The sequence below is a fragment of the Electrona antarctica genome, assembly GCF_951216825.1.
Source record: "Electrona antarctica genome assembly, chromosome: 18".
In the NCBI taxonomy this organism is placed as follows: domain Eukaryota; kingdom Metazoa; phylum Chordata; class Actinopteri; order Myctophiformes; family Myctophidae; genus Electrona; species Electrona antarctica.
This window is the reverse complement of record NC_136799.1, coordinates 37,850,325-37,869,952: the sequence shown is the minus strand read 5'-3', so window position 1 is coordinate 37,869,952 and position 19,628 is coordinate 37,850,325. Positions and strand designations below refer to the sequence as shown.

The window sequence follows — 19,628 nt, the reverse complement described above, 5'->3', positions numbered from 1 at the left end:
TAGGGTTAGGGTTAGGGTGTCGTACGGTACCTCTGGAGCCAGGTACTCGGGTTAGGGTTAGGGTTAGGGTGTCGTACGGTACCTCTGGAGCCAGGTACTCGGGTTAGGGTTAGGGTTAGGGTGTCGTACGGTACCTCTGGAGCAAGGTACTTGGGTTAGGGTTAGGGTTAGGGTGTCGTACGGTACCTCTGGAGTCAGGTACTTGGGTTAGGGTGTCGTACGGTACCTCTGGAGCAAGGTACTTGGGTTAGGGTTAGGGTTAGGGTGTCGTACGGTACCTCTGGAGCCAGGTACTTGGGTTAGGGTGTCGTACGGTACCTCTGGAGCCAGGTACTCGGGCGTTCCACAGAATGTCTTCATGGTGGCTCCGTCCTTGATCCCCTCCTTGCACAGACCAAAGTCTGTGATCTTTATGTGTCCGTCTTTGTCCAGCATGAGATTTTCCAGCTGAGGAGGGGGCGGGGCGACACACACACACACACAGAGTAAATTAAACAGAAATTTCAGCATGATCAGCATAAAAAAATAATCAATAGTTGGATGGAGCGAGTGAGCGAATGAGTTATGGGTGATGGACAGACATCTGGCAATCACGGCTCTGACTGGTGTCAGAATTCCATTGTCATTTTCTTTACAGTGTGTATATTTTTTTACTTGACATATCAGACCTGGTTTCTATTTCTTTATCTATTCTTCCCCCCTCTTGAAAACTGCAAATGATGCAAGCTTGTAGATCAAAGAATTTCACGCACATTTTTACACCTGTGTGAATGTTATCCTGTGATGACAATGACTGATGTTACTGAGCAATCCAGGCTAATTCGAGGCCTTGGGCCTGTGTCTTATCTCATAGTGTTGTGAATATAATTGGCATCGCGTGGCCTTTCTTTTAATATCACTGTGTCCTCTCGCTCTCTGCCTCTCTCTCTCTCTCTCTCTCTCTGTAAAAGTCACCTGGCAGCTGTAGCTCACACGTGGGCCAGCAGCGCCAGGCCAGAGTCAGCACATCCTCCAATCCTGCTACTCTGGCATTTTCAGGAGAACCCTAGCAGGCTGGGAGCCTGCCTTGTAAACCCAAGGGGAGAGCAGAGAGAAAGAGAGAGGGGAGGAGGAGGAGGAGGAGGAGCTGTGCTGACCTGGCTGCTACAGAGTTTTCATCAGCTGGATGAGGCAGAGCTACAGATGCCCCACGCAATACCACAGCCACCGTCCCTCCTAATCCCTATAACCCCCTGCCTTTCATAACTGAAGAGTCACCAGACATCTGCCTCCGCTTCCCCCGTCCTCAAAAGGTATTCGCGTGGCTCGTTGCCTCTGTGACATTTCGAAGAAGCACCCGACGACTTAAAGGGCCACTGCGTAAAAAACACAATTCTTTAACCCGAATCCGACCGTTCTGTCGTGAAGAAGACCCGTCTTGAGAGCTTGCCGCCAGAGGACGAGATACGTCTCTGCCATCCTCACGTAAAATGTAGTTGCAAGCAACCGTTGAATTGAACCAATTGAATCACTTGCGTCGACTTGCGTCGTCATGCGCCGACGTGCAACAGGACATATCACACCGCTGCGACGAACGCTAAAACCATTTTGTTGGGTCTCGAGTCAGTGGTACAAAAGCGTGCCTTGCGTGAGCCTTTTATACTTAACGTTAGGGCAATGGCACCATTTTCCACTCTCTTACCACCAATATTACATATACTGAATGTACTGCACAGCAACCTACATATCCAGCCAGTCCCATGCTTGTGGTACAGAAAACCCACCAATGTCTGGGTGTTACATATAGGGAGGTGCTAGTTATTTCTGTCTGGTTGCAGGAGGAGGATGGACCATGCCTGCCTCCAGCTGCAGTGAGGTCTGGGAGTCTGATCTGGGAGAAGGCCGATCAATAAGCTCAATGGCTGCTGCTGCTACTGCTGCTGCTCTGGATGGAGGCGAGCCCTATTTATATCCTACCATGGGAGAAGTAGAGAGAGAGAGAGAGAGAGGGAGAGAGAGAGAGAGAACTAGCAAAGAGACAGAGAGAGATGGAGAGAGAAAGAGAGCGAGAGATAGGAAGAGCCCGACCCACCTTTAGGTCCCGGTAGACCACGTTCCTCTCAGCATGCAGGTAATCCAGCGCTGACACTATCTCGGCCCCATAGAACCGCGCTCGCTCCTCGGAGAACACCCGGTCCCTAGACAGATGGAAAAAAAGCTGCAGGAGGGTATATAGAGGAACCACGGGGAGGTATAGGGAACACGGAGGCAGGCATAGAGGAAAGGGGAGAGCATGAGTGGCAGGAGAGGAGAGGAGAGACATTGACAGGCAACGTTAGGAATGACTCCTTGTGAGGATGATCGATCGGCTACAAATTCATTGATGGTTTTTGAGCTCACCTCACCACCGTTTGCATACTCCATGACAAAGCACAGTCGGTCGTGTGTCTGGAAGGAGTATTTCAGACCCTGCAGATGGAGGATAGAAGAAATTGATATGGATAGAAGATTGCTGAAATTGAAAAGTAATGCCTGATTTGTACGTTGGTTGTGTACACTGTGTCACGCACCGAAAACAGCCGCTCTACAAGCTCACAACGCCACGTGCGAGTATATTGGCTATTTTCGGTATGGGAAACCACGAATAAATCAGGCTTAATGATTTCTGGCTGAGGCGAGAGGAATTGGATAACACAACTGAACCACATAATGCAGTATAGCTGCCTTCTTTTACACTTCATTTTTACTGCTTGGAGTTAGGAGAAAACAGTGCCGGCAGCACGGTGTGTCAAGGCTCTCCAATTAGGCTATTGTTGAATGCCAGCTATCCCCATCTGTGGCCTCTCCATTCATTTCTATTTCTGTACCTATTGTCTAACAACATAATGCAAATGTTAAGGTATTGACATGTTCCTACGGATGGAGATCTGTAGTAAAACAAAAATGGGATGGACAAATTATATTCTGCTGTTAAACAACTGCTTAAATCGTTTTTATTTGGGGTTTCTTCCTTCAGCTTGTGCAGAATTTAACATGGAAGCTCATTCCTGATCTGCTACTGCTGCTGGAAAATAGGTCAGAAATACCTTTATTCGAACGGCAACCCCAATTCTGGACTGCAATGTTATGTGCAAATGTCCAAACTATGGTGATGGGAGAGGTCAATGTCTAGATGGGGCTATATGCCAACTATGGGTCACATACATTATGAGCAAAACACATTATGTGTTACCATCACCCACCACTTAAAACCGACAATCCAGAAGAGCTTAAAGTCTAAATGATAAAAAAGAGGTCTATAGCACAGCTCTCCAAAACTATTCCTAGCCTGGAGAGGAGTGGCTACTGAGTCTCTTTGTAAAATGATATGCGTTTATATAGAGTATTTATCCAACTCACTTTCCATTTGCATTACTTTCACTTATTCACAGACCAACGGCAGAGGAAACCATGCAAAGCACCAGCCTACTCAATCAGGAGCAGTTAAGATGGTCAGTGTCTTGCTCAAGGGCACTTCGACACACACATGCACACAGCCAGGAAGAGCCGGGGATCGAACCCGGAACCTTCTGATTCCAAGCTGGCCGCTCTACCTCTTGAGCCACTGCCACGAGTTTAACCGCTTGAACCATTTAGCGTCCCTATTCTGGAGCGGGCATTTGGCGGAAATAGCAGATCTACAAGCTCACAATGTGTTGCAAAATGGCACGTTGTGAGCTTGTATGTCACCTATATTCGCCGAAGATATCCATTATAGTGAGTGAAAACAGGATGGGGCCTAGTATAGAGTCCTGGGTGACCCCGGTCAGCCACTTAAATAAAGTAGGGTTTAACCCATTCTGGGCGGGAACCCCTTTTGGTGTTTTAAACATTATGTTATAATTTAGCTATTGAAAAATAGCAGATCTACAAGCTCATAGCGCGCAACTTGTAGATCTGCTATTTTTGAAAAAACGTTAAAATGTGCCTCAAATCTTTCTGAAAATTGTCATTATTTAGAAGACTTTTTTTTAAATTTCGACGTCAGGCCTGAATAGGTGAAGTGGTTCTAAGAAAGGTTCGGTATACGGAGGACCTCTTACGGTACTTACCGTCAGGAACGGGTGTTTGGAATTCTGGAGCACTCTGTTTTCAGTGAGTGTGTGCGCCACTTCATCCTGAAAGAGACCAGAAAGACTACTTGTTCAACTTCCACTATGGCCCACCATTTAGATATCAATCAATGCCCCACCTCCCCTCACCCCTTCACGTGCACTTCCTCTGTAGACCTCTCGCTCAGAAAGCGCACACACTTACTTTCGCCACGATGACCTCCTTCTTTAGGATCTTCATGGCATAGTATTTTCCTGTGGCCTTCTCCTTTACCAGGATGACTTTGCCAAAAGTGCCTTTTCCCAGGAGTTTGAGGTATTCAAAGTCGTGCATAGTCTACAAAACCCGGCGGAGAGAGAGAGAGAGAGAGAGGAGCATCTGGTTACAAACGGAGGCATTAATGAACTCGCACTCTCAACTGGCCAAGAACACACAATCCCACTGGCAACACCACAGAAGCATTTAACCCTGACGTCCCTGTTTTGAGCATGTCATTATTATAGGTGAAATGTTTTGAAATAACACACAATTGTCTGCAAATAGCAGATTTAGGCGTTTGTGTGGAGTTGTGGTAAATAAGTAACCGTCCACCACCTAAGGATCCAAATCTACCACGGTGCATCCAGCTCGGCAGAGTGTCTATAGACGAAAGCAGCGCAGCTATGGCCGCACCCAGGGCACCTATCGTCTATACTTGCCCTGCTGCCCATGTTCGGGGGATGGAAGCCGGGGCGAGGAGGGTCGCTCTACAAATATTGAGGGCGATCTTTGTCGCTGCGCTATACACCTTCAGGCTGGGTGGTGCCTGTGTCAGAGGGGGGTGTTTAACAGGAGTAGGACGGTGGCGTTACGAAGAAATTGACAAAATGACTAAATAGGCAAAGACATTTTTAAAGAGAAACTAAAAGAAAATTGCAGAGAGAAACAACCACTGCGTTGTGAGCATGTAGATTGGATAGCCGAAGTGGTTAAGGGTCTTAACTTATTGCACCGTACCAGGCATCCACCACACAACTGTCTAAAACCAGCAGAGAGAGGAGCATCTCATTACAAACGGAAGCATTAAAGAACTCTTAACTGGCCAAGACAAAGACACACAATCCCACTGACAACAACATCGAAGCGTTTAACCCATTTTGGGCGGGAACCCCTTTTGGTGTTAGCATTATGTTATGCTTTAGCTATTGAAAAATAGCAGATCTACAAGCTCATAGCGCGCCACCGAGTGGCGCGCTACGAGCTTGTAGGTCTGCTATTTTTGAAAAATCGAAGAACCACTGACATAGAAACATAGCTTTTCCTGTCAGGAAAACTGTCAGGATGTAGAAGACATTTTTAGAATCTGATCTCAGGTCAAAATGGGTTAAGTTGCCGTATCGGACCGCCGCGGAATTTCCACTCGTCCAACGGTCCGGCCTTTATGCGACTGTGTCTCGGGTTGACGGCTGACCCCGCTGTGCTAGTGAGAATGTTGAAAACAGTTGTGTGTTCAGGGACATTCAATCCGGTGGCCTTTAGACCTTGGTTTCATGACTGGGTGGGTGCACATGTGAGGGTGGTGAAACCCCGCTGGACATGCTATCTGGTGCTAAGCCGCCCGCGGCTGATGTTAAGCCATTTTGACCTGGGAACGATTCTAAAAATGTCTTCTACATCCTGACAGTTTTCTGAAAAAGCTATGTTTCTATGTCAGTGGTTCTTCGATTTTTCAAAAATAGCAGACCTACAAGCTCGTAGCGCGCCACTCGGTGGCGCGCTATGAGCTTGTAGATCTGCTATTTTTCAATAGCTAAAGCATAACATAATGCTAACACCAAAAGGGGTTCCCGCCCAAAATGGGTTAAGAAGTCGACATGGGGCTGAAGGGGATGAGGTAGCGCGAGGCTAAATGAGGCAGGTATGTACGTTGAAGCAAGAGTAGAACATATAGGCGAGGAGCCGTGCTCCAGGTGGGGGCAATTAGGGAGAAGTGGAGAAAGAGTGAGTGACCGCAGTCTCCCAGGGGGCTATACCAGTGGTTCCCGAAACTGTTTTAACTCGAGACTCTAAAGAGAAATCAGATGTTTGCCCGGAACCCACAAACCAGTGAAAATAGCAGATCTACAGGCTCACAACGTGTCGCTTTCGCGGCGTGTTGCGAGCTTGCAGATCTGCTATTTTCACTATTTCTTAAACATTTGTTTTCTAATTTAGGGAATTTCTTTGATTATTTTTGTTTTATAGAGGTTATGCGCATGCATAAAGTGAATGGCAAATTGAGTGGCAAAGTGAGTTGAAAAGTGAGTTTAACATTGTTTAATGTCGTTTAATGCAATCAAATAGGACTTTTCTGATGGATGTATGGGCTGTCAAGGTCAGAAAGTCGTTTTTTGACACTCAGTAGGCGCATAACATCCAGGTATGATGATGATGTCACGCGCATACCCTCCATTCATGAAATTATTTGTGACAAAAGTTTGAATTTGTTTTCAACTCATGAAAATGTACATTAATATTATATGACAAAATTTAGGAAACTAAAAGGAAGAAAAAATAAAGGGATATTCACTCGCGATCCATGCAAATGGGTTTGGGAAACAGCGGTCTATACAAGGCCCTTCCTTGTAGTTGGGTGTAGTTATAGTAGTTGTTTCTAAATATCTTAGCCTGAGGTGCAGGACAGGGTTCCGTACCACTTTCTGCCTGGGTTTGGTCAGATACACCTCCATGTCCATGGGGTCAGGAGACGAGTCCATCCTCTCCTCCTCCTGCTTCTGCAGGCCGTCGGCCACTGTCTGGATGGCTTTGGTCCATTCCTCCCTGGAGGGGAGATTACATCAGGCCCGTTTACCACCATGCATGCATTCCCACAGGACCAATCACCTGATTGTCATCTTATCAACCTACAGGAAGGCAATTTCAACCAGCCGAGGGTCCGGCCGACAGCCAGTGGGCCTGAGAGCAAAGAGTGCCTGTGTGCGCACGCTCGTGTGTGTGTGTGTGTCTGTGTGTGTGTGCGTGTGTGTGCGTGCGTGAGAACTGGGCTGTAAAATCTTAAACTCATTAAGACCAGAGGCCGATTCTACAAATGCCTTCTAAAATCAGTAGTTCTCAAACATCCAAGATTTATTTTTATTTTTTTAAATAGCAGATGTACAAACTCGTGGTGATCTTATAGATCTGCTATTTTCGAATAGCCTACGCAAAAATATTAAAATGACACGGATGCTTTCCCGGTTTTAATGGGCTAATTGGTATTTTTTTTAGCAACAAGGGCGGGTCTGATCTTTTTATGTAAACAATGCGTGTGCGTGCGTGCGTGCGTGCGTGCGTGCCTGCCTGCCTACGTGCGTGTGTATGTGTGTGTGTGAGGTGGGGGGGCTTGCCTCTCCTCGGGGGTCTCCACGTGGAAGGTGCGTTCGATGACAGTGGTCCACTGTAGGCAGCGGATGATGAATGTGTTGGGCTTCGGACGCTCAGTCTTCATGAGCTGGCACTCTGACCACAGCCAGGGAGAGAGAGACAGGGGAGAGACAGAGAGAGGAGGGGGAGAGAGAGAGAGGGGGGAGAGAGAAAGAGAGAGGGGGAGAGAGAGGCAGAGAGAGGGAGGGGAGAGACAGAGAGAGGGTGGGGAGAGAGAGAGAGAGAGGGGGAGAGAGAGAGGCAGAGAGAGGGAGGGGAGAGATAGAGAGAGGGAGGGGAGAGACAGAGAGAGGAGGGGGAGAGAGAGACAGAGAGGGGGGGGGGGGGGGAGAGAGAGAGAGAGAGAGAGAGAGGGGGGGGGGGAGAAAGAGGGGGAGGGAGAAAGAGGGGGAGGGAGAGGGAGGGCAGAGAGAGGGATAGAGGGGAGAGCGAGTGAGCGAGAGAGAGAGAGAGAGAGAGAGAGAGAGAGAGAGAGAGAGGGGGGGGGGGGGAGAAAGAGGGGGAGGGAGAGAGAGGGGGAGGGAGAGGGAGGGGAGAGAGAGGGATAGAGGGGAGAGCGAGTGAGCAAGAGAGAGAGAGAGAGAGAGAGAGAGCAGAGCAGAGGAGAGGAGAGACAGAACACTGTTAAAGCCATTCATCTTTATTGCCATCCTAACAGACAGTGTTGGAGCCTCTCTGGGCTGAACAGGTGCAGTTACCTCCCATCATTGACTCGCCTCTCCTTTGGAACTTCACTTTTGCACTTTTATTTTTTATTTGTTTATATATTTTATCACTGGGTTTGATGAATCACGAATCGTTCCGATTTTGACAAACTTTCTCTTAACGGTAAATGAACAATTTCATAGGATTTATGGTGCTTTAATATCTATCATCCAGTCTGCTCAGGAATTGAGAATTCTGCAACCTGCAATAATTATGAAGTGTGCACAACTGGAACATTGTCAATTTATTGACAATTTAACGAAAATCTCATTGCCACGCTCAACTTTTAACTCGCAAACTTCCCAAGTTCTCACACGTTTGCAGCAAATAAAAATCGCTTCATACGCATTTCTTTCCTTCCATACAACGTTATAACTAAGCGACTTAAAGAAAGCAGAGTCCTCCATCTGAATCTCTCCCTTCATGCAGCAACATCTGTTCCCCAAACGGAACGTGTCAGCAGATACGTCAGGATGTGACACAAAAAAGCGGCCCCCGTCCTGATGGATGGAGGCTAAGGGGGGGGGGGGGGGGGGGGGGTAGTCAGACCACCACAGAGCTCCAACATGGCTCCATGGAGGGCTTTATCTGTGCAATCCAGCTGCAGCAGCAGCGCCTCGCGCCATGTGTCCTCCGTGGCTGGGGCGCCTCGCGCCATGTGTCCTCCGTGGCCGGGGGTCGCGGTGGCGGTGACAAACTCGGGAGCCACCGATGATGATGGAGACGGCGCCGTGGAGCAGCACCGGGGATAAATAATTGAAATCGGGCCGACTAATAGCCACGATAACTCACGAGTGTCAGGGAGGAAACATTCTGTTAAACAAACAGTATGCTGTCTAATTGCTCAGTTCAGTCATCTGCACAGCTTATCACGGCAACTTTTTTTTGTGTGTGATGTTGTTGCCCACACAGGGCTGGGCGGAGCGTTGTTGTTTTTGCTTTGTGGAGGAAGATAGAAATGATCAAATTGGAGGGGAGACGGAATTCGATCGTGTCAAGACAACAACAAATCGGTACAACGTTAACTGCATGTCAGGTGCCTGATGTCAGGTGCCTGATCGGAAGCAGAGAGAGACTCACACACAGGGTTAGGGCTGATCATTTTCTTAGTGATTATTCTATCCGACGTTATCGATTCATAATTGAGAATTGTGTTTTTTTTTTTAAAGTAAAACATTATATAAACAGATCAATGTGGGGGGGGGGGGGGGGGGGGGGTAGGTCGAAGGCTCTACGTCCTCCCGGTTCACTGGCAGGGGAGTCATACAACAGAAGTGATTAATTGGCATTAAGACTTGGGGTGAAAAGGGGGGTAAAAAATAATTGTGTACTCTAAATTAAAATAAATAATAATAACTGTTGCACTCCTAGAGAAACTGACTGGCAATAAAACCCTATACCTGAGTGCCCACACAAGATCCCCTCCTTTTTTTTCCGCCCGACACAAAATATATTCTCCTGAGCTTGAAGATCTACTATATTTTAGCTGACTGTGTTCACCCAAGAATAGGAACACTAGCTACAGTTGGATACTGAAGATACTCAGAGGATCAGTGGCGACTTACCTGTCAAACTACTTCTATAGTCTAGACTGAGTGAGCGATGCCCACGGGCATAACACCAGTAGGGGCATCATCTGACGTCGTTCCCCCAAAATCCTGCAGTGCTGCCAGCATAATGTGCAATGAACTACAAAACTCTTTAAAGATCTCGACTCCCTACAGCAAACTCACAACTAAAATAAAAGAATGGCCGACCTCAAAATACAAAATACAAATACATAGTTGAACTCTCCTCTGCCACTCCACCCTCCATGGTAAATATACCTGTTGATGCTACCGAGGTATTGTATTGTATGTATTATATATGTATTACTGATGAATTGAGTACAATGGACCACAATGGAAACAAGCCCTCTGTGGCTTTTGTGTTATTCTTTTAGCATAACCTTTGTCTGTACTACTACTACTGTAGCTGTACTGTTAACAATCTTGCTAATAAAGTATTCAACCAAATCAATCAAAACAACGTGCATCGTTAAACACTTTAAACCAGCTGTCTCTATGTTGTGCATGCCATTATAGGCGGAGGTTTCCAAAAATGATCAAAGTTAAAAAATAAATAGCTGATCTATATACTGTATAATCTTGCAGATCAATGTTTTTAGTAGTCAAACCTATAGAGGGTATGCACTTACATAAAGTGAGTGGCAAATCGAGTAGCAATGTGAGTGGCAAAGTGAGTTCAACATCGTTTAATGATGTATGTGCTGTCGAGGCCACAAAGTATTATTTTCTTTGCGTTCCCGCATAAGTTCGTGGTATGATGATGTCACGCTCCTACCCTCTATACTAATCTAGACTTTCCCAAGGGGGATCTATACGAACTGTTTTGGCTCTACAGAAAAAAATATTGGCTGAAAACAGCTGCTCTACAAGCTCACAACGTGTCACAGTGTGATGCTTTGTGAGCTTGTAGATCTGCAAGGGTTCATGTTAAAACACAGCTAAGAGGAGAAAAAGTCCGGGTTGAGTTTGTGAGAGATGACGAGATACTTACGGCCTACTGAGAAGTTGTTCAGGGGGGTTTCCAGCTGGTCCACGTCTTGTGGTCTCTCCTTGTACCCAATGAAGGTGCCATCGCTCTTCAGAAGAAAGTACCGCGGCCTCCAGGTCTTGATGTATTCTCCTGATAGGGGGAGAAAGATAAGGGCACGTGTCATCGACCACAGAGGTAAAAAAAACACTTTAAGACGAGGTGTGTCTATATACTCTACATGTGGAGCGTTTGAAAAACCTAATCTAGTTCATACACACTGTATAGGCTCTTTTTCACACATGGTTTAATTCTCAAAATGCTGAGCAGCGCGTGACAACTGCTTTTACATTGTGTCTTGGTGATTAATGATGCGCGGGCTTCTCCTTTCTCAAGGTTCTCTCCTAATTCCCAGAGGTGCGACACGTTTCCTGCCATCTAATTGCTATGCTGTTCACTAGCACTGGCTAAAAATGACTGCCTTGTCGTCCTCTTTCCATTAGTGTAGGTCAACAGCGGGACAAATGGTGGTTGTAGCTGGAGTCAGGACCTTCATCCCAGCCCGTCTGTCCTCTTTGTACAAGTATAGGGGTGCAACAGTTAATCAATTAATGGATTGTAAAACAAGTACTTATAATCCATCAGTTTATAACATAATTGTTAAATAATCGGCCCCCGTGTTGGGCATGTCCTCCTTTGAATCCTATAGGGATTCAAAAACAAAAAGCTTGATCTGCTGTTTTCCATCTTTTTGCATGACACCGTTTTGAGACGAACGATTAAAAATAATGCTTATATGTGGTTAATTGATCCGTTGACATACAATTTTTATATATATATTTAAAAGACACACCACGCAAATAAGTTTGAACATCTGGGAAAATGTTTAAACAATTTAGAAAATGTTTGACCATCTGGGGGGAATAATTCTCATAGTAATAGGACATATGTGATGGCATTGCAGCGGTGGTAGCTTTCTGTATCACTTATAACCACATGCAAAATCCAAAACGACGCATTCTACTTCAAGCTGATATTTTAATCAGCAAAGTTTCCCTTTAGAGTTCTATTCATTCACTAGTCACCATTATTATTCACCTTATTATTATGACGATTTTGTATGCCTGGATATGAAATGTTTGGGATGGGCTTGTCTCAAAACAAGTCCCATTGTTGAGACTAAAGCCCATAACCTTCAGCCAGGCACCCGCCGTTCGCTCACAAGAAACACAAATGAATCCCGGACGGTTAGCTCAACCGCCTGGGCACCTATAGGCTGCCAAGCCAGCCGGACGGCGTGCCGCGGGTTCGACTCCCGCGCCCGACGGCCTTTGCCACGTGCGTGTCACTCCCCAATCTCTCTCCCCCTTTCCTGTCTAATTACTGTACTCTATCAATAAAGGCAAAAAACACAAACAAAATATATCTTAAAAAAAAAAAAAAACACACAATTGAATCACCCATATGCGGACAAAACTCAATTTATTCTAGTGACGGTTCAGGAAATGTTGCGCCAGATGTTTCGCAGAAGGAAGGGGTGGAGAAAAAAAGAAAAGAAAGAACTTACGCACCATAACAAGGCAGCCACACACACTAGAGTGAGATCTGAATATTTATACAGGAAAAGTGTAATTTATTTTTAATTACGGAACCGCATATTAACCCCATGCAGTGCTGGAGCAAGCTGTCCTTAATTGCCCCATTTCCTCTGACACAAGTGTGCTCTCTGTGTGCGTGTGTGTGTGTGTGTGTGTGTGTGTGTGTGTGTGTGTGTGTGTGAGAGAGAGAGAGAGAAGTGGAGGGGTAGGAGATCAGTCAATATGAGATCCTGTTCCCTTCCTTCAAACAAACACACGCGTCTGTCTGTGTGTGTGTGTGTGTGTGTGTGTGTGTGTGTGTGTGTGTGTGTGTGTGTGTGTGTGTGTGTGTGTGTGTGTGTGTGTGTGTGTGTGTGTGTGTGTGTGTGTCACAGTCACACGCACGAACCACAGGCTCCCGTCGTTGTGAATCGGATCCAAGAACTGAGACAGTACCGACAGAGCAGAATGCTTTTAATAGCATCCAAAGCATGTCTCCTCCACTCGGCCAAGGCAAGAACTTGTGTTTTACAACATTGATGTAGTATCACGTTTCTCAATTAAATAATAGCCAACTGTGCGAGATCAGCTGCAGGATGGGCTGCCTTACTTTCAGACCTAAAATAAAACACTTCATCACCTGCCTTACTTTTTAAGACCTCACATTTCATCATCCACATAAGGTTGAGAAAATATTCCCTTGATTTTTAAAGATGTTAACTCATATAGGGCTGCACCTATCGATTATCCAATTGTCTTCTTGACCATTATTCTATCGATTAATGTTCTGATTCATTAAATAATCGAGAACCGCATTTTTTTGTTTTATTTTTTTAAGATGTGGACTCATGCAACTATGAACAATTGTATTAACAATAATATTCCATCGATTACTTTTTCAATTAATTTTATAATAAAAAAACGTATATTTTATCTACCATTTTTAGTTTTTCACAATAATGTTTTTATATCAATTATCAAACTTTTTATTTGCCATTATGAAATCAAATAAAAACAATTAATGATTGTAATAATAACGCATTATCGAGGCTACTTTGCATATATGAATACAGGTGTGCCTTGAGATATTAATAATAATGAATTGCATTTTTATAGCGCTTTTCCAAGTGCTCAAAGCGCTTTACAATGGTTCATTCATTCATACATTGGGAGGTGAAGCGGCGAACAGTCGACGCCAGCGTCCTCACTTCCCACATTCACACACCAATGGTGGCAAGCTCACACCGACCGACTCATTGGAGGCAATGTAGGGTTCAGTGTCTTGCCCAAGGACACTTCGACATGTGGACAGGAGGAGCCGGGATTCGAACCGCCAACCCAGGGATCATTAGACAACCTGCTCTACCTCCTGAGCCACAGCCGCCCAGTCACATATTGACTTGTGCCCTGTGGTGTGCTGGGCACAAAAAGTTTGAAAACCACTGCTCTACGCTGAGCCATTAAACCCAAAACAAACAGCCGAGTGTAAAAAAAACAAAACACCTGATTTACAGCAACTGGCAAGGTGGTGGCACGAATCACAACACTAGAGAGAAAACATCTGCCCCAGAGCACTGTGTGCTTTAGACTTCAATCCGCAGCAGATGTCCAATATGTTATTACGTCTGCTGCCATTTTTCATCATGGCAGGGAAGGGGATTTTTCATCGCCCGTTCTGCAGAGTAAGTGTTTTCACACCAAATGTAGCTCGTTTAGAAATTAGCTCGACTTTGTCAGCCTTTCGGAATGCCATTTTCATCTCCTACTATAGTACCTACAAAGCCCCCCGAATGTATGCTGCCCTAATTGAAACGCACGCTGACTGTGGGTGGGGGGGGGTTGGTGGTGTTGGTATGGTGGATTCCCCTCGTGTTCGTTTGAGTTGTGATGAAATTTCAGCCACGAGTCGTTTGTCTGTTTTACACTTCGGAGGCTCGACAATCAACATCCACAACCACATCAGTCATCGAAGACAACCTTCTAGACGGCCCTGCTGCCGAGTGTGATTCATCACAATCATTCATTCAGGAGGAAAATAAATGTGTTTACTCCGGCACACCGGCGGTGGCCGACTACTCAGGACTGCGTCGTTTCAACTGGGACTGGAACCAGCAACCTGTTCCAAAGACAACATAGAAACCATCGACTTGGATCTCAAAAAAAAAAAAAAAAACACAGCCAAAATCTCAATGCAGCCTCAGTGTTCCGTCTCCGCACAGCCTCAGCTGGTGCCTCATTCTGTGGTCAGGTTTTTTGGCTGACCCATATCCTCCAGCTACAGTACAGTTCATGCCAGTCCACACTTGGGGACGGTATGCACACAATGCAGCATCACATGAGCCCCAGTACCTTGCTGGGTTATTACAGTTCGTCATTCTGAACACATACACATCAGAGGAAGGCTTACTCTAGTCTACACCTACCTCATTATATATATATATATATATATATATATATATATATATATATATATATATATGCGCGCCCGGCACAATTGTTTGTGCCTCAACTCCACTAGTGATCACTATATGTGCTCACACTGAAGACTTGATCTCACCAAACAAACTGACTGACTTGATGGCGGAATATTCCGACAATGACGGGCAGAGACAGGTGTTTCTCTGTATGAGTGTGTGTGTGTGTTTCTCTGTATGAGTGTGTGTGTGTGTGTTTTTGTGTGTGTGTGTGTGTGTGTGTGTGTGTGTGTGTGTGTGTGCGCACACGTGCGCGCGCACATTAGTGAGCTCATAGTGACGTGTAGAGCATGTATAAATTGCATTGGGGGTGTATATATTTAGTCGATGACAACAACAGCGCCTTTAGAAACGCTCAGAGGTTTGCTTCCAGCCTCACTGACGCACAGTGCCCACCAGAGCTGGCACAGGCTAAGATCTGCCCCAGTTCCAATGACGCAACGGCGCACAGCACCAGTGAGACATTCTTCCATGCAGGGGTGTCCTCAGTCACATGGCTGTCAGCGAAATGACAATAACCACACAAACAGACGCACACAGACAAGCGTGCACTGCACACACACACCAAGACACACACACTCACACACACAGTTCTGTGACCAACTATTAAAGCAATGGTGACTCATGCAATTCCTTGATGACGGGAATTAGAAGCAGTTTATTGTTGAGGCAGGGGAGAAGACCACATGGAGAGGAATGGCCAGTGAGGCAAACACGCTCATCATGATGAAATGTAACACCTAGGGTCCACCTCTAAACCCCTCCTGGGATCACTAGGACATACTACTGTGACTTTGTCATTGCTCATGTTGAGGAAAAAAAAAAAAACACGTCCCACTGGAGCACTTAGAAAAGCAAAATTGCTGTTTGTGTGAGCAATTTATCTATATCGGCTGTATGGGACACTTAGATTTTTTTTTTTTTACAGAAGCTGACAGCCAGCAATGCATAAAAAAACCAACTGAACTTCACACCATTTTAGCGCAGTCATTGCCATTCTTTGTAGCAGGTGGACTATGCGGAACACATCCCCGCCCTGCAAGCGTAAAGTCTCTCTAGACAGAGGGCATCCCAACTTCCTCATCCGAGACCACAAACCATGGTCATGTGACAAAAGTGGAAACGGCCACATCCGTCTGTCTGTGTCTACTCTACACCAGTCTGTACAGTGCATGAGCAACACAAGTGACCCTAGTCACCCTTGTCAGTTTCCTATTTACACCCATTTCCCTTTCTTTTTCTTACTTCTCAATTTACTTTCCACGCTGTCCCCCTTTCTTACTCATGGCCTGAGAGTAGAACTGACAATTACACCCCAAGTTATACTCTGTCGCACGGTGGTGTTGCTCGCCTCAAAGTAACTGATTTTAACTGATTTTTAACACATCGCGACGGGTCGTCGTGATGTGATCTGTCCCCTGAACTACGACCCGTCCCATTCATGATGATACGGACTGTAAGTGGTCTCCTATATATCCCAAAGTGATATTGATCGTGTCGGCTCATGAAAAGAACATTTTCATGCAGCCGATGTGTAGGTCGGAGGACTATTTCATGGGCAAATCGATTCACTAACTGAATATTTGATATTCATAATTCATTCAGGATATTTTCAATGAATTACACCTTGACACTTTAAAGAGATTCCTGCGTACAGTGCGACAATGCAAAGTGCTGACAATGAACAAGCTGACAATGGCAGCAGCGACACGGGAGAGCCCTTGGCTTTTAAGTCAATTCATCACCAAAGTGTTCCAGTAAACTACCCCCCTTTTGATTTGAACGTGTTCTCCAAAACAGGAAGCTGCCTGATAAACAGCCTGACCACAACCTAGATAAGATAAAAGCACCCAAACTGTCTGCAGGCTGTGTGTTCACAACAAGACATATCCCCAAAACACACAGGGAACTATGAACACCATACACAAGGTGTCGTTTTCCAACAATCACGGTTGTTTTGAGTTAGGGGTCGATATATCCGGTTCGGCACTTTGGATTCGGTTCCGTTGAGTGGGCAAATGATTCGATCATTTTGGAGTCCAATAAACCTCCCATACCTTAAGTCTGCTTCACATGTTTTCATTTTGAAATTGAATACATTTGTCGTTTTAGAAGAAAAAATTCACCACGTGCACTAAATGCTGCTAAATAGGTTTATTCGCTTTGTCCACCAACAATGACTTTATCCGAAGTTTTGAATACATTGATTTGAAAGGATCAGATTGAAATAAGCAGATTTTTGCGATTAGATTCAGATTCAGAATAAGATGTGGTTAATTAAGCGAATGAGATGAACAAATTATTGAAGGAGAGGATGAGAGGATGAACATACACAGTGAGAGAAGTTGAGAAGTTGTGACGAATGCAGCAGTGGCGAGACAGATCACTACATATGTTCACTACATATGCGCACAAGTCAAGTGTGTACGATCCATGCGAGCATGCGTGTGTGCGCGCGCGTGCGTGCATGCGTCAGTGTGTGTGTGTGTGTGTGTGTAGTGTTGGGAGGACCCATGCGAGGAGCTGTCAGTGTCTGATAGAGTGTCTTTACATGACAAACAGCTGCTGAGGTCTGGGATGCGCGCTGGGCAAAGTGGAAAATAATGAACGGAGAGCCGCTGCCAAACGCAACAGAATTCATCTTTATTTGCCAACTGCTGTATACGACGACCCTGCGCGTGGACAGCACACACACACACACACACACACACACACACACACACACACACACACACACACACACACACACACACACACACACACACACACACACACACACACACACACACACACACACACACACACACACACACACACACACACACACACACACACACACACACACACACACACACACACACACACACAGTATTTAGGGGAAGAGAAAACTGGTTTAACAACAGATGTACACATTGGATTGTGTCTTGTGTGTGTGTGGAGCTTGAATTGAGTGATGGATCACACGCACGCAATCGCCTTGGATCTATACATCATGGGGTTGCGATCGCCAGGTAGGGTTTTGCAAGAGGAGCGAGTAGAGGGAGAAACCGCTCTCACTCGTCCCATGTCCAGTATTGGTTCATATTATCTCCGTTGATGACGGGCCAATGCAATCAATTACAATCCAGATGCTCGTAAAAAAGAAAAAAAGAGCAATAAATATCCTGTGGCGAAAGACTCTCTTTGTACCTCAACAACTTATGATTCCAGAGCCTGCTATAATAAATCCTTGGCCCACAAAAGGATTTAAGATTTACACAAAGAAATCCTGAGAATTAATTTAATCCTGACAGGTCCATTTCTACAGCATTAACCATTTAGCCCTATATAAATGTACTATTCATTGCACAACAAATAAGGTAAAATAGCCGAACCACAGGTCCGCAGACAGACTGTGAGCTGGTAGATCTGCTATTTTTGAACATTTGTAAAAGAAAAAGAAAAAAGTTAAAAACAAGTTAGTAAAATGTTTACGTTCAGGGTTAATGTGCTTACATTAACACACGCTTTTTGACTCTCAGGCCATTTGCGAGCTCTGCGGTCTGGCCAGGCCAGGCAGCCTTGTGGAGAGGTCGATGAAGCACGGGGAGGCGGGGGGGACACGGGGGGGGTGTGGAGACGGATGACGGGGACAGAGGAGGCAGAGTTGGAGTGACAGAGGTTAGTGGCTGTGTCTGAGGAGCGTCGCGCTACATCCGTCTCTACGTGACAACGGCAGGAATGCGGACGGAGGTCCCAGCTGCTGGGGCGCGCTGGCGGCATCATACAGAAGTCACTGCAAGCCCCCTCCCCTCCGCACCAGGCCTCCCCCCACACCCACCCCAGCCCCAAAAAAAAAGAAAGAGAGAGAGAGAGAAAGAAAGAGAGGCCCACCTCTGTGGATCTGGGCATCACATACAGTATTAGTGCAGCAAGACAATGTGGAGAAAACTAAAAAACACACACACTGATGGATGAATACACATGTGCGTACCATACATGACCACATGCGTGCACACACACACACACACACACACGCGCACGTGCACACACACATACATATACACACAGAGAGGAATGGGTGAGAGGGTTAGATAGATAGTGCCCACACCCAGAGGTTGGACTTCCTGCGGAGGGGGGGGGGGGGGGGGTGGCCATTGGGTTTTGTCCCTGGTCATTCATGACTCTGGGGAGGGGGGGGGGGGACATAAGGGGGTGAGAGGAAGGGAGCCAGTGGTAACTGTGTGAACCGGGTGTCTGTGTGTGTGTGGTGAGAATCGGATGAGGGGGTTGGGGAGGTGGGGTTGGGGGGGGGGGGGGGGGGGGGGGGTTGAGGATTAGGGAATTAGAACTCCAAAGCGATGGGAGGGAGGGGGAGGGGCCGCATCTTTTGTTGGTTTTTCCCTGGTCTGCCCCCTCCATCCACCCCCCCCTTTCTGCCGGGCCCTGCCTGTAGGCTGCAGCTGCAGCCTGCCACCCTGTGCCCTGCATCTCAATGAGCCACGGACGGGCCGCCCCGCTCCAGAGGACAAGAGGGGGCTCCACAGCAGAGGGGTCACCACCACCACCGAACCCCAATGCAGCCAAACCCCCCCCACCCCCACGCTTTGAGGCAGATTCAAAACTACGTCGTACGACAAAAAAAATGGCAACGCACACGCCACCCCCTGCCCCCGATTGAGTCCGATTCACAGTTCACATACCGAGCGATATAAAACGGGGCAACGCACTCCTATGGAGATACTTTTTCCCCCCCAATTCAAGATGCGTAGTTTTTGTCGCGCCGACACTTTCCGCGGCGGTCGTCGCCGCGAAATGAAACCTTGGAGGCTGCCCAGCTTCCCCTGCTACCATATAAGGCTGTCCCGAGGCAGGCAGGCAGGCA

General features: G+C 46.4%; 1 protein-coding gene across 2 annotated transcripts in view; it reads right to left on the bottom strand.

Moving 5' to 3' along the window:
* akt1 (v-akt murine thymoma viral oncogene homolog 1) overlaps positions 1–19,628 on the bottom strand; it is a 51,109-nt gene that overhangs the window by 14,748 nt on the left and 16,733 nt on the right. For both annotated transcript variants that reach the window (XM_079529081.1, XM_079529080.1), the window contains exons 3-10: positions 10,738–10,866; positions 7,437–7,548; positions 6,744–6,870; positions 4,276–4,407; positions 4,071–4,136; positions 2,380–2,448; positions 2,072–2,197; positions 319–447 (exon numbers count right to left, since the gene is read on the bottom strand). In XM_079529081.1, coding sequence (XP_079385207.1) covers positions 319–447; positions 2,072–2,197; positions 2,380–2,448; positions 4,071–4,136; positions 4,276–4,407; positions 6,744–6,870; positions 7,437–7,548; positions 10,738–10,866 — 890 coding nt within the window. The remainder of the gene's footprint in view (positions 1–318; positions 448–2,071; positions 2,198–2,379; positions 2,449–4,070; positions 4,137–4,275; positions 4,408–6,743; positions 6,871–7,436; positions 7,549–10,737; positions 10,867–19,628) is intronic.